The sequence below is a fragment of the Hyperoodon ampullatus genome (assembly GCF_949752795.1).
Source record: "Hyperoodon ampullatus genome assembly, chromosome: 1".
Classification (NCBI taxonomy): Eukaryota; Metazoa; Chordata; class Mammalia; order Artiodactyla; family Ziphiidae; genus Hyperoodon; species Hyperoodon ampullatus.
Window position 1 is genome coordinate 57,893,550 of NC_136914.1, and position 13,694 is coordinate 57,907,243.

The 13,694-nt window shown below is 38.3% G+C and overlaps 1 protein-coding gene across 4 annotated transcripts in view; it reads right to left on the bottom strand.

The window, feature by feature from the left end:
* Window positions 1-13,694, bottom strand: part of HERC4 (HECT and RLD domain containing E3 ubiquitin protein ligase 4) — a gene marked incomplete at both ends in the record, with an annotated part of 139,673 nt that overhangs the window by 72,581 nt on the left and 53,398 nt on the right. For all 4 annotated transcript variants that reach the window (XM_079707458.1, XM_079707456.1, XM_079707457.1 and 1 more), the window contains one exon: window positions 7,799-7,959. In XM_079707458.1, coding sequence (XP_079563584.1) covers window positions 7,799-7,959 — 161 coding nt within the window. The remainder of the gene's footprint in view (window positions 1-7,798; window positions 7,960-13,694) is intronic.

The window sequence follows — 13,694 nt, forward strand, 5'->3', positions numbered from 1 at the left end:
CAGTGAGAGGCCCGCATACCGCAAAAAAAAAAAAAGAATACGCCTGCCAATGCAGGGGACATGGGTTCAAGCCCTGGTCCAGGAAGATCCCACATGCTGCGGAGCAACTAAGCCCGTGTGCCACAACTACTGAGCCTGCAAGCCACAACTACTGAAGCCCACGCACCTAGAGCCCGTGCTCCGCAACAAAAGAAGCCACTGCAATGAGAAGCCCGTGCACCACAACGAAGAGTAGCCCCGCTTGCCACAACTAGAGAAAGCCTGCACACAGCATTCGAAGACCTGACACAGCCAAAAATGATAATAAAAATAAATTTATTAAAAAAAAACTAACTCAAAATGGACTAAAGACTTGAATATATGACCTAAATCATAAAACTCCTAGAAGAAAACATAGGCAGTAAGCTCCCTGACATCAGTCTTGAGGATGATTTTTTGGATTTAGCACCAAAAGTAAAAGTATCAAAAGCAAAAATAAACAAGTAGGACTACATCACACTAAAAAGCTTCTGCACAGCAAAGGAAACCATCAACACGGATTAAAGACCAAAATGTAAGACCAGAAACCATAAAACTCCTAGAAGAAAACAGGCAGATCACTCTTTGACATAAATCGTAGCAATAGTTTTTTGGATCTGTCTCCTAAGGCAAAGGAAACAAAAGCAAAAATAAACAAATGGGACCTAATTCGACTTAAAAGCTTTTGCACAGCTAAGGAAATCAGTGACAAAACAAAAAGACAACCTACTGATTGGCAGAAAATATTTGCAAATGATACAATTGATAAGGGGTTAATATCCAAAATATATAAACAGTTCATGTAACTCAACATCAAAAAACAAACAGCCTGGTTTAAAAAAATAGGCAGAAGAGCTGAATAGACATTTTTCCAAAGAAGACATACAGACGGCCTACAGGCACATGAAAAGATGCTCAACATCACTGATCATCAGGGAAATGCAAATCACCATGAGATATCAACTCAGAGTTGTTAGACTGGCTATTATCAAAAAGACAAGAAATAACAAGTGTTGGTGAAGATGTGGAGAAAAGAGAACCCTCTTGCACTGTTAGTGGGAATATAAATTGGTGCAGCCACTATGGAAACAGTATGGGGGTTCTTCAAAAAATTAGAAACAGAACTACCATATGATCTAGCAATTCCACTTCTGGGTAAAACAAAAACACTAATTTGAAAAGATGTATGCACCACCATGTTCATTTTAGCATTATTTACAATAGCCAAGGTATGGAAGCAACCTAAGTTTCCACTGATGGATGAATGGATAAAGAAAACATGGGGTGTGTGTTTGTGTGTGTGTAAGTGTATACATACACACATGTATATACACACATACATACAAATATATATACAGTGGAATATTATTTAGCCATAAAAAAGAAGGAAATCTTGCCATTTGTGACAACACACATGATTCCTAGAGGGCATTATGCTAAGTGGAATAAGTCAGAAAGAAAGACAAATACTGTATGATCTCACTTACATGTGGAATCTAAAAAACAAACAACAACAACAAACTGAAACCAAGCTCATAGATACGGAGAACAGATTAGTGGTTGCCAGAGGTGGCTGGGAATGGGGGCCAGGCAAAATGGATGAAGGGAGTCAAAAGGCACAAACTTCCAGTTATAAAATAACTAAATCATGGGACTGAAATGTACAGTATGGTGACTACAGTTAATACTGTACTGCAAATTAGAAAGTTGCTGAGAGTAAATCTTAGTTTCATAACAAGAAAAAAATTTTTTAACGATGGTGACAGATGTTAACTAGACTTACTGTGGTGATCATTTGCAATATATACAAATATCAAATTGTTATGCTATATACATGAAACAAATATAATGTTATGTCAATTAAAAACATTTTATCTGATTCTTGCTGATCCCCAGAATTCAATGAGAATTCAAATTTAATAGGTTTCTATTCTTTTAATAGTAATGTTGCTATCTGCATGGGTTCAGTAAGAATATGTTCCCCTTCTCACTAGTTTGTACTTCTTTCATAACTGATTGAGCAAATCAATTATGTAACCAAGAACTTACCTGAAATGTCATATTAAGAACGGTGGCTATTGAATTAGATATGACAAGTCATCTTAAAGAATAAAGTTGGTTGTACTTATGGAGCCAATGCTTATGATGCCTCTGGCGCAGTAGAAGATTAAAACTTGTCAGGTCTGGGATGTTGTCATGTGATGAACTGTGCTCCCCCAAAATTCATATGTTGAAGTCCTAATCTCTAGTACCCTCAGAAAATGACCTTCTTCAGAAATAGGGTCACTGCAGATGTAATTATGTAAGCTGAAGTTATATTTGAGTAGGGTGGACCACTAATACAAAATGACTGGTGTCCTTATAAAAGGGCGAAATTTGGACACAGATAGGCACATAGAGAGAATGCCATGGGAGGATGAAGGCAGAGATGTACCAGCCAAGGAATACCAAAGACTGCCAGCAAACCACCAAAAGCTAGGAGAGACATATGGAACAGATTCTCTCTTATAGACCTCAGAAGGAAGCAACACTGCCAACACCTTGATCTTGGACTTCTAGCCTTCACAACTGAGTCAATAAATTTGTATTGTTCAAGCAACTGAGTTTGTGATATTTTATTATATTAGCAAACTAATACAGTTTTCCTATACACTAATACTATACACATTCTAAAGAAAGGTTTGGGGCTTCCCTGGTGGCGCAGTGGTTGTGAGTCCACCTGCCGATGCAGGGGACGTGGGTTCGTGCCCCGGTCCAGGAGGATCCCACATGCTGCAGAGTGGCTAGGCCCGTGAGCCATGGCTGCTGAGCCTGCGCGTCCGGAGCCTGTGCTCTGCAACGGGAGAGGCCACAACAGTGAGAGGCCACATACCGCAAAAAAAAAAAAGAAAGAAAGGTTTGCCCTTTGCCTAGTTCCAAGGAGAGAGTCTCAAAGTCTTGGGCATATCCTGTTAAGAGTGTCTTTTTATAGACCCCGAATAGCCAAAGCAGTCTTCAGGGAAAAAAACGGAGCTGGAGGAATCAGACTCCCTGACTTCAGACTATACTACAAAGCTACAGTAATCAAGACAATATGGTACTGGCACAAAAACAGAAACATAGATCTATGGAACAAGGTAGAAAGCCCAGAGATAAATCCACGTACCTATGGTCAACTAATCTATGACAAAGGAGGCAAGGATATACAATAGAGAAAAGACAGTCTCTTCAGTAAGTGGTGCTGGGAAAACTGGACAGCTACATGTCAAAGAATGAACCGAGAACACTCCCTAACACCATGCACAAAAATAAACTCAAAATGGATTAGAGACCTAAATGTAAGACCGGACACTATAAAACTCTTGGAGGAAAACATAGGAAGAACACTCTTTGACATAAACCACAGCAAGATCTTTTTTGATCCACCTCCTAGAGTAATGGAAATAAAAACAAAAATAAACAAATGGGCCCTAATGAAACTTCAAAGCTTTTGCACAGCAAAGGAAACCATAAACAAGACAAAAAGACAACCCTCAGAATGGGAGAAAATATTCGCAAACGAATCAATGGACAAAGGACTAATCTCCAAAATATATAAACAGCTCATGCAGCTCAATATTAAAGAAACAAACCCAATCCAAAAATGGGCAGAAGACCTAAATAGACATTTCTCCAAAAAGACATACAGATGGCCAAGAAGCACATGAAAAGCTGCTCAACATCACTAATTATTAGAGAAATGCAAATCAAAACTACAATGAGGTATCACCTCACACCAGTTAGAATGGGCATCATCCTAAAATCTACAAACAACAAATGCTGGAGAGGGTCTGGAGAAAAGGGAACCCTCTTGCACTGTTGGTGGGAATGTAAATTGATACAGCCACTATGGAGAATGGTATGGAGGTTCCTTAAAAAACTAAAAACAGAATTACCATATGATCCAGCAATCCCACTACTGGGCATATACCCAGAGAAAACCATAATTCAAAAAGATACATGCACCCCAATGTTCATTGCAGCACTATTTACAATAGCCAGGTCATGGAAGCAACCTAAATGCCCATCAACAGACGAATGGATAAAGAAGTTGTGGTACATACATACAATGTAATATTACTCAGCCATAAAAAGGAACGAAATTGAGTCATTAAGAAATTAAGTCATTGAGACGTGGATGGACCTAGAGACTGTCATACAGAGTGAAGTAAGTCAGAAAGAGAAAAACAAATATCATATATTAACGCATGTATGTGGAACCTAGAAAAATGGTACAGATGAACCAGTTTGCAGGGCAGAAGTTGAGACACAGATGTAGAGAACAAACGTATGGACACCAAGGAGGGAAAACTGCAGTGGGATGGGGATGGTGGTGTGCTGAACTGGGTGATTGGGATTGACATGTATACACTGATGTGTGTAAAATTGATGACTAATAAGAACCTGCAGTATAAAAAACAAACAAACAAAAAAAAACCAACTAATACTAAACTTTCTTTGGGTTATTTGTATGGAAATATGTTAATATAAATGTTTCAGACATTACATGAAATTTCTAAAATTCTTATATGTTCTGGTATAATGTTATAAGTCATAATTCTAGTTATTACTTTAAATGTATATCTCAGAAATAACTAAATTTCCTTGTCAATTGCATTATTATGAACTTTCATCAAATCTTTAACCATGGTCATTTTAAAGTCTTTTGTCATTTATAGACAGTTCTGGGTGTACTCTGATGCTTTTGCAAAAACATTCCTATAAAAGGGTTTCATCTTCAAGGAATTCATGGAAAAGACTCTGACAAGTACAGGTTTCTGGTAACTGACCATACTGATGAACTGAATGAATAAGCATTTTCAGAACTCTAACGGAAAACTGATGAATTCATAGAAGTGCTAACAAAAGATCAAGATGAAAAAAAAAAATTAATTACATGGGACTGAGTGAACTGATGAGGATGATTACAATTTTTGTGACTTTCTGTTTGAATAAAAATAATAATAATAATTAAAAAAATAAAATAAAATAAATCCCACATGGACTCAGAGGCAAAAAATATACAAAACAATTTTCACTGCAAAGTAAAGGACCTGATACAGTGGAGGATTACTGGACTGAATGTCAATATTATGACATAGTATGAGTGTGTTTCGTGTTTGGTAACTGCAATCATTGTTGCTTTTGTTGTGGTCATCCATTTACAATGCTTGGTGTCAGTTTATTCATCTCTTGTAAAAATAAAAATACTGTGTGTGTGTGTGTGTGTGTGTGTGTGTAAAAAAAAAAAAAGAGTGTCTTTTTTTACCTGTGGCCTCGAGGCCATACCAGATAGTTTATGCTAACAATGTGATTTATGGTGGGGAGTCACGGACTTAACTTCTAGAGGGGCTGAGTAAATTAAATTCACATTTAATTAGTTCCTATCCTACACAGCTTTAGTATAGTACAAAATAATTATCAGCCATTATATATATTATATATACAAAATAGTGGTAAGATATACATAACAGAAAATTTACTGTTTTAACCATTTTAAAGTGCTAATTCATGGCATCAAGCAAATTCACAGTGTTGTGCAACTATCACCATTATTCACCTCCAGTACATTTTATCATCCCAACCAGAAAATCTGTACCCATTAAACAACTCCTCATTCTCCCCTCCCTCCAGACCCTGGAAACCAGTGTTCTCTGTCTCTATAAATTTGTTCTAGGTACCTCATATAAGAGGAGTCATACAATATTTATCCTTTTGTGTCAGGCTTCTTTCACTTAGCACGTTTTCAAGGTTCTTCCATGCCGTGGCATGTATCAAAATTTCATTCCTGTATATGGCTAATATTCAATTACATGTATATACCATACTTTTCTATCCATTCATCTGTTGATGGACATAAGTTGTTTATGCCTTTTGCCTACTGTGAATAAACAATTTTTTAATGAAACTAAATTGTAGCAAAAATGACTGCTTTTAGAACTCCATTTCCTTTCCCACTTTTTTTTTTTTTTTTTTGGGGTACGTGGGCCTCTCACTGTTGTGGCCTCTCCCGTTGCGGAGCACAGGCTCCGGACGCGCAGGCTCAGCGGCCATGGCTCACGGGCCCAGCCGCTCCACGGCACGTGGGATCCTCCCGGACCGGGGCACGAACCTGTGTCCCCTGCATCGGCAGGCGGACTCTCAACCACTGCGCCACCAGGGAAGCCCCCCTTTCCCACTTTAATGCAAATAATCTTAAGGTATGCAGTTTCAAAGGCAACAGAATGCATCTCTAAGGACTAAACTGTATAACAGAAATACATGATTCCTTACAATATCCATGCTGCTTTAAATTACAAATCTCTTTGTTAGGTTATTAATGGTGCCTTGTGGAAGAAACTGATATGATGAAACACCAACATGCTCCTAAGGACATAAGAAAAAGAACAATACTACTAAAATAAATGCAGGTTCCAAACCTAAGAGTGACTGGAAGAAAGCGAAGCCATATTCTAACACAAAATCAAACAAAAACAAGAAAAAAATAGTATCATATCCTGACCTTTGTTAAATAAAAGTATAACCAAGATATCCTTTAAGCTACCAAAAAAAAAAAAAAGAAAGTATCTTCAAAGGTAATTCATAATAAAAAGTGATGGACCTTTTCAAATGTCAACCTTCACAGTAGGTTCATCACAGAATAGTCTTGACTCAAGTCCCACAACTCAGAGAAAAATCCCAAAGACAATCAAACATAGATAAAATAAATGAGAAAACAATTCTGAGGTGCAGTTTAGGATGGTAAAGGAAATATTTTAAAAAGTACATTTTGGTTGCAGCATGTCAAAGAAGTTAATGAGAAAACAGCATCTGAACATTTCAAATTCTTTAAGTAGTAAGTTAGTATCATTGAAAAGATAACCAGATCTATTAAAAGAGTAACAGAAAACAAAAATATAGATTTGGCTAAAGCAGTAGGGATATAAAAGCAAATTTTAAATTTTAATATTTCGAACATATATTCATATGTTCAAATTTCAGATAAATAGAAAATGTTATATAATTTTAAAGTCTCGTATATACCCCAAGAATTGAAAGCAGGGTCTTGGAGAGATATTTATACACCCATGTTTATAGCAGCATTATTCACAGTAGTCAAAAGGTGGAAACAATCCAAATGTCCATCAGCAATTCCAGATAAACAAAATGTGGTCTATACACATATGCTGTAACATGGATGAACCTTAAGGACATTATGCTAAGATTATAAAACAAGCCAATCACAAAAAAACAAATACTGCATGATTCCACTTATGAGATATTTAGAGCTAAGTCAAATTCACAGAGACAGAATGCAGAATGGTTGCCAGCTAGTGGGAAGAGTGAATGGAGAATTGTTGTTTAATGAACACAGAGTTTTAGTTTTGCAAGACAAAAACACTCTGGAGGTAGTTACACAACGTGAATGTACTTAACACTACTGACTGTGTTAAAATAGTTAAGTTCATAAACTTTGTATTATGTGTATTTTACCATAATCAAAAATAAAAAACAAAAACACTTCCCTCCCACTGGTATCTAGTCACCATTCAGTTCCCATATGCCCAACCTACTTTCATTATTTTATTTATCCTGGGTTTCCTTATGCATATATATAAACAAACTAGGCAACCATATACAGTATTCTGTATCTTGCTATTTTCACCAAACAATGTATCTTGTAACTCTTTCATTTAAAACATAGAAAAGTTCATATTTTAAGAGCAACATTTTAACAATAATTTTAGTGTGTGCAGCAAAGCTTTAATGTAAAAGAACTTACCAAAATCTGGTGGACATTGTCCATTATAAGGGAACCAATTTCCTTTCACAGTGAAAGGACTTTTTCTGTTGCTTGTTGAACCAGTTCCTAGCTGTCCATTACCACCAAGTCCAAAAGAATAAATTCGTCCTGATGAAGGAACAAAAGCAGAAGTGTGCTGCCTAGAGTAAAATGATAGAAAACCTCAGACTTAATGTTACCTTTCAAACAATTTACATTCAGAAAAGCATAGCAAATATTACTGATATAATTTTTGTCTTCAAAAGTAAGTTAGGGCCTCCCTGGTGGCACAGTGGTTGAGAGTCCGCCTGCCAATGCAGGGGATACGGGTTCGTGCCCCGGTCTGGGAGGATCCCACATGCCGCGGAGCGGCTGGGCCCGTGAGCCATGGCCGCTGGGCCTGCACATCCGGAGCCTGTGCTCCGCAACGGGAGAGGCCACAACAGTGAAAGGCCCGCATACCGCAAAAAAAAAAAAAAAAAAAAAGTAAGTTAATAAAACCATTATAGTTTTAAAATTTTCTGTACAAAATATTTAATAGCCTTACTCTATATACTGAATGAATTCTGTACCACACAGGCAGGCTGCATAAAGCATATTCCAGAAAATTCCCACAAGTGTCCAAATTTAAAAAGGCCCAGCTATATACTGGAATCCCTTACAATATATGATTTAGCACTAGAGGCAGCATCTAACTATGCTATCCAAGAAAGCTCCCCAGCCGCCTTCCCTCTCTGTCAGGTTCTAGCTTAGGGCTCTGTGGTCTATGAGGGCCCACCATCTGGGCATCACTCAAAAGTTTTAAGATAAGAACTGGGCAGAAGATTGGTATATATAAAACTGCATAATAAAACAATGTTTCCTTTCTTCAAAAAAACAGTTTCCTTTCTTCAAAAGAAATTTATCCCTATGTATACACACTCAGACTCCTCTAGAGATTGCAGAGTGGAAGCAAACCTAAGAAATTACGGAACTGAAGCTAAAGAAAACCCACTAAGCAGTGAACCTATCCAACTCCTTCTGATGCTTCACTACTGTATGTTTAGGAATGGGTTAAAGGTGATTATCCAGCTCAGGCCTTGTGTTCTTCAATCTCAGGTTTTATGGCTTCAATCAAGTCTGACAAATTCTTAAGTGTTATTTCTGCAAATACTGTCTCTCTCCCATTTATTCAATTCTCTTCTTGATAATACTAGACAAACATTTTATCTTCCCAACATACCCAACCAGTCTTTTAACTTCTCTTTAATATCCATACCCCTTGTGAGTAATTTCCTTGGATTTATCTTTCAAGTCATTATTTTTCTCTTTAGCAGTGTGTCCAACCTGCTGTTTCAACTATCCACTGAATTTAAACTTTTAATGACTATGTTTTATACCATTTCTAGTTCTTTTTTTCAAAACAGCCAGCCAGTTACTTCAATTAAAACCCTTAATATGTTGTGAAATATAAATACATACACACCCACCCAGGACTACTCTGACAAGCCCCAAACCTACTTTAGGGCAGTCCTGTGGTTACAAATTCTGAGGGGAGATCCAAACCATAAAATAGGCCAAGGCCAGAAAAGTCTCCTTAAACTATCAAGAGAATATTGCATTGTGAACTCTTCCCATGAGGCAGCTTTACTGGGAGGAGATGGTTTCACAGGCCTCACTACTGCCTCTACCAGTTCTTAGGTCTCATCTCCTATTCCAAACTCCTTTGCCATCTGTGGTATATTGTTTATAAAAAGGACCCAAGGGGCTTCCCTGGTGGCGCAGTGGTTGAGAGTCCGCCTGCCAATGCAGGGGAAACGGGTTCGTGCCCCGGTCCGGGAAGATCCCACATGCCGCGGAGCGGCTAGGCCCGTGAGCCATGGCCGCTGAGCCTGTGCGTCCGGAACCCGTGCTCCGCAACGGGAGAGGCCACAACAGTGAGAGGCCTGCGTACCGCAAAAAAAAAAAAAAAAAAAAAAAAAAAGGACCCAAGTTATTCTTTTCCCTATACCCATTATCCTTACAATATGACTTCTGCAGGTGTTTCCACCAAGATGGTGAATCTATTTCTCCACGTCTTAAAACTGGTCTCTGACCTGTGGTTTGCAGAAGCAGCAGAAATGACAGTGCATCAGATCTGAGCCTATGCCTCACCAGTGGCTTTGCACTCTTTCCCTCTCTCTTTTGGAACTCTGCTCTACCATCATGAGAATAACCCAAGGTTAGCATCTGAAGGATGATATATAATCTGAAGCAGAGACAAGGTGACCCAGCTAAGGTCCCCACAGACTACCCAGTGCCTACCCATATCATCGGCTGATTAGCTGAGTTCAGCTAAGATGAGAACTGCCCAGGGACTTCCCTGGTGGCGCAGTGGTTAAGAACCTGCCTGCCAATGCAGGGGACACGGGTTTGAGCCCTGGTCCAGGAAGATCTACACACTGCAGAGCAACTAAGCCCAGGAGCCACAACTACTGAGCCCACGTGCCACAACTACTGAAGCCTGCACTCCTAGAGCCTGTGCTCTACAACAAGAGAAGCCACCACAACGAGAAGCTCACGCACCGCAACAAAGAGTAGTCCCCACTCGCCGCAATTAGAGAAAGCGCACGCTCAGCAACAAAGACCCAGCGCAGCCAGAAAACAAACAAAAAAAAAGAACTGCCCAGCTAAGCCCAGCCCAAATCACTGAACCACAGAATTATTAGCTAAATAGGTAATTGTATTAATAAGCCACTAAGTTTTGGGGTGATCTGTTTAGAGAAATAAGCTAATTAATACATTACCTAGATTGGCAAATTTTTTCAGAGCAGCTCCAGAGTCAGTTCAAACTAACAGGTATGGTTTTCAGATTTCCTTGCTTTTGCCCTGTGGAATTCCCTTTACTTGCTGGCAAACTGATCTATGTTATTTAAAAGGTGTTTTTTTGTTTGTTTGTTTGATTTTTGCAGTACGCGGGCCTCTCACTGTTGTGGCCTCTCCCACTGCGGAGCACAGGCTCCGGACGCGCAGGCTCAACGGCCATGGCCCACAGGCCCAGCCGCTCTGCGGCACGCGGGATCCTCCCAGAGCAGGGCACGAACCCACATCCCCTGCATCGGCAGGCGGACTCTCAACCACTGTGCCACCAGGGAAGCCCTAAAAGGTGTTTTGATTCAAAAGGGTTTTCAAGTTATCTAGTCTGTCACACTACTGGAAAACTAAGTAGAATCTAACAACCATCTTATCTCAGAGCCAGATGAGCCGAGGTTAATAAAAAAATTCTAAATAAAGGATACTCTTAACAAAATAAACATTAAATGGAATCCTAGCATATAAAAGAGACAAGCTGTTCTGGCTAAAGAAGGGTTTAACATTGCCCAGTCTGCCTCCTTCAGGAAGCAGCCACTGTGACATTTCAAAGGAACATATCAACAGTTTAAAAACAACTGCTCAATACTAGTTTGTTAAATTCCTCCTCAAACTGATCTACTGAAGCAGTGGTTCTTAACCCTGGCTGCATTTTGGAGTTGCCTAGGAGTGAGCCTAGGCAACAATACATATTACTAAAAACTCTCCAAAGGATTTCAGCATGAAGTCAAGAGTTGAGAGCCACTGAACAAACATAACTATCTCAAGTCCTATATTTGATATAATAGCTCAAAAACAATATGACACTATACTACTGGAATCTGCATCTTTTCCGTTTGGATTATCTCTTTGATGAGTTCACATTTCTGGTGCCCCTTGCCTGCTTCCTTCAGGAAGTTTCTGACAATTATTTAATAAGGAAATAATACATAGTTCTTACAGTACCAACTATCTGGAAATCAAACTGGTCATGATACCAACCGACATTCCCTCTGTAGATAATTTTTTACATCTCAATTAATATATAACTGAAATTCCTCCCCCAGTCCAATAATTAAATAAATAAAATTACTGGAAAGACCTAAGTTTACAGATCTAAGAATAACTATTCAAATCAAGCACATTTTTACTGTTAAGAATTACAAAACTGGATAATATTAAACAATCTGTGATATCTCACAAGGGACTGATTAAATATTTCATTGGAAAAAAATTACCTAAAAATATTTATAATCTTTTAATGAATTACTCATGAAGTGGATAAACAAGGAAAGTTGAACTCTCTACACTTTAGTGAATATATATTCATGTATAACTTCAACAGTCTAATAAACAAGATTAAAACAGCAAGCATTTCTGCTCACTTATATGTTGAGCTTTTATTTACCTTTTATCCTGATTCATATATGAAAAAAGGAAAGGAAGGCTTTGTCAAATCATCCCCATAAATAATTTTTCAAATACATGGTCAAACACACAAAACTGGGCAAAGAAACAGGGTACCATGAACAAAACCTAGCAGAAAGAACAACAGAAATAGATCCCTAAAGATTTCAGATATCAGAATTTTCAAACCAAGAATCTAGAATAATTATGTTTAATACTTGTTTAATGTCCAAGAAATAAAGGCCATGGTTAAAAACTGACAGACAGCTGGAAAGATTAAAGAAAAAAATTGTTTCAGATTTTTAAAAAGAACCAGTATGAAACACTAGAACTGAAAAATCACAATAACCAAAATCAAGAATATAGGTTTAACAAAAAATATAGTATGAGAATTAATGAACTGAAATATAAACCATAAAAGTAATCAAGAAGGCAGCAAAGAGGGACAAAAATGTGGAAAGTAAGACTACAAGGTGGAGTGAGACGATTTAATACACATCCAATCAGAGTCCTGTGAGGAAAGGAAAAGCTGTATCTAAATAGAGATTATTCCACAGATTCAAGAAGTCCAGTAAGAAAATGAGGAAATCCATACCTTGACAAATGAAAGCAAAACTGAAGAGAGAGAGAAAAGAGACAAATTACCTTCAAAGGAGCAACATACCAGCAGCCGACTTCTCAGAAGAACTGAAGCCAAAAGACAGTAGAACATTATCTTAAGTGCTGCAAGCAAATGCCAAGCTAGAATTCTATAACCAACATCATTCATGAATGAGGTGCAATACAGACATTTTTAGATACACAAAAGAGTCTGCCACCTGCAAATCTACTTAAAGAAAATTCCAAAGGGTGGCTGATAAAAGGAAAATGAAACTAATTGTAAAAACTAAAGAGAAAAAAATGGTAGTAAATATATGTAGAGCCATTTCTAAATGTACACTGACTATATGAAGCAGTATTCTTCTGGGGTTTAAAAATATATAGAGAATGAACGGGAATTCCCTGGTGGTCCAGTTGTTAAGACTCTGTGCTCCCAATGCAGGGGGCATGGGTTCGATCCCTGGTCAGGGAACTAAGATCCCACCTGCTGCACGGCGTGGCCTAAAAAAGAAAATAAATAAATATAGAGAATGAAAAGTTGGGAAGGTAAATGGAGGTCTTACAACTTCCAGAAAAGGGGGAAAGTATTAATAAAACTTAAAGATTAATGTTGTTATTTCTAGAGTAACAACTAAAAAAGAGTTCCCAAATTTCCAAATGGGTAGAGGGAATTAAACTGACTAAAAGGACTTCCCTGGTGGTGCAGTGGTTAAGAATCCACCTGCCAATGCAGGGGACACGGGTTCAAGCCCTGGTCCTGGAAGATCCCACATGCCACAGAGCAATTAAGCCCACGAGCCACAACTACTGAGCCCATGTGCCACAACTATTGAAGCCCACGCACCTAGAGCCCATGCTCTGCAACAAGAGAAGCCACTGCAATGAGAAGCCCATGCACCACAATGAAGAGTAGCCCCTGCTCACTGCAACTAGAGAAACCCCACGTGCAGCAACGAAGACCCAACACGGCCATAAATAAATAAATAAATAAATTTTAAAAAATAAAAATAAACTGACTAAAAAAATTATTAATCCAAAGAAAGGCAAAAAAGAAAGAAAACAAAAATAAACAGGTAGCACA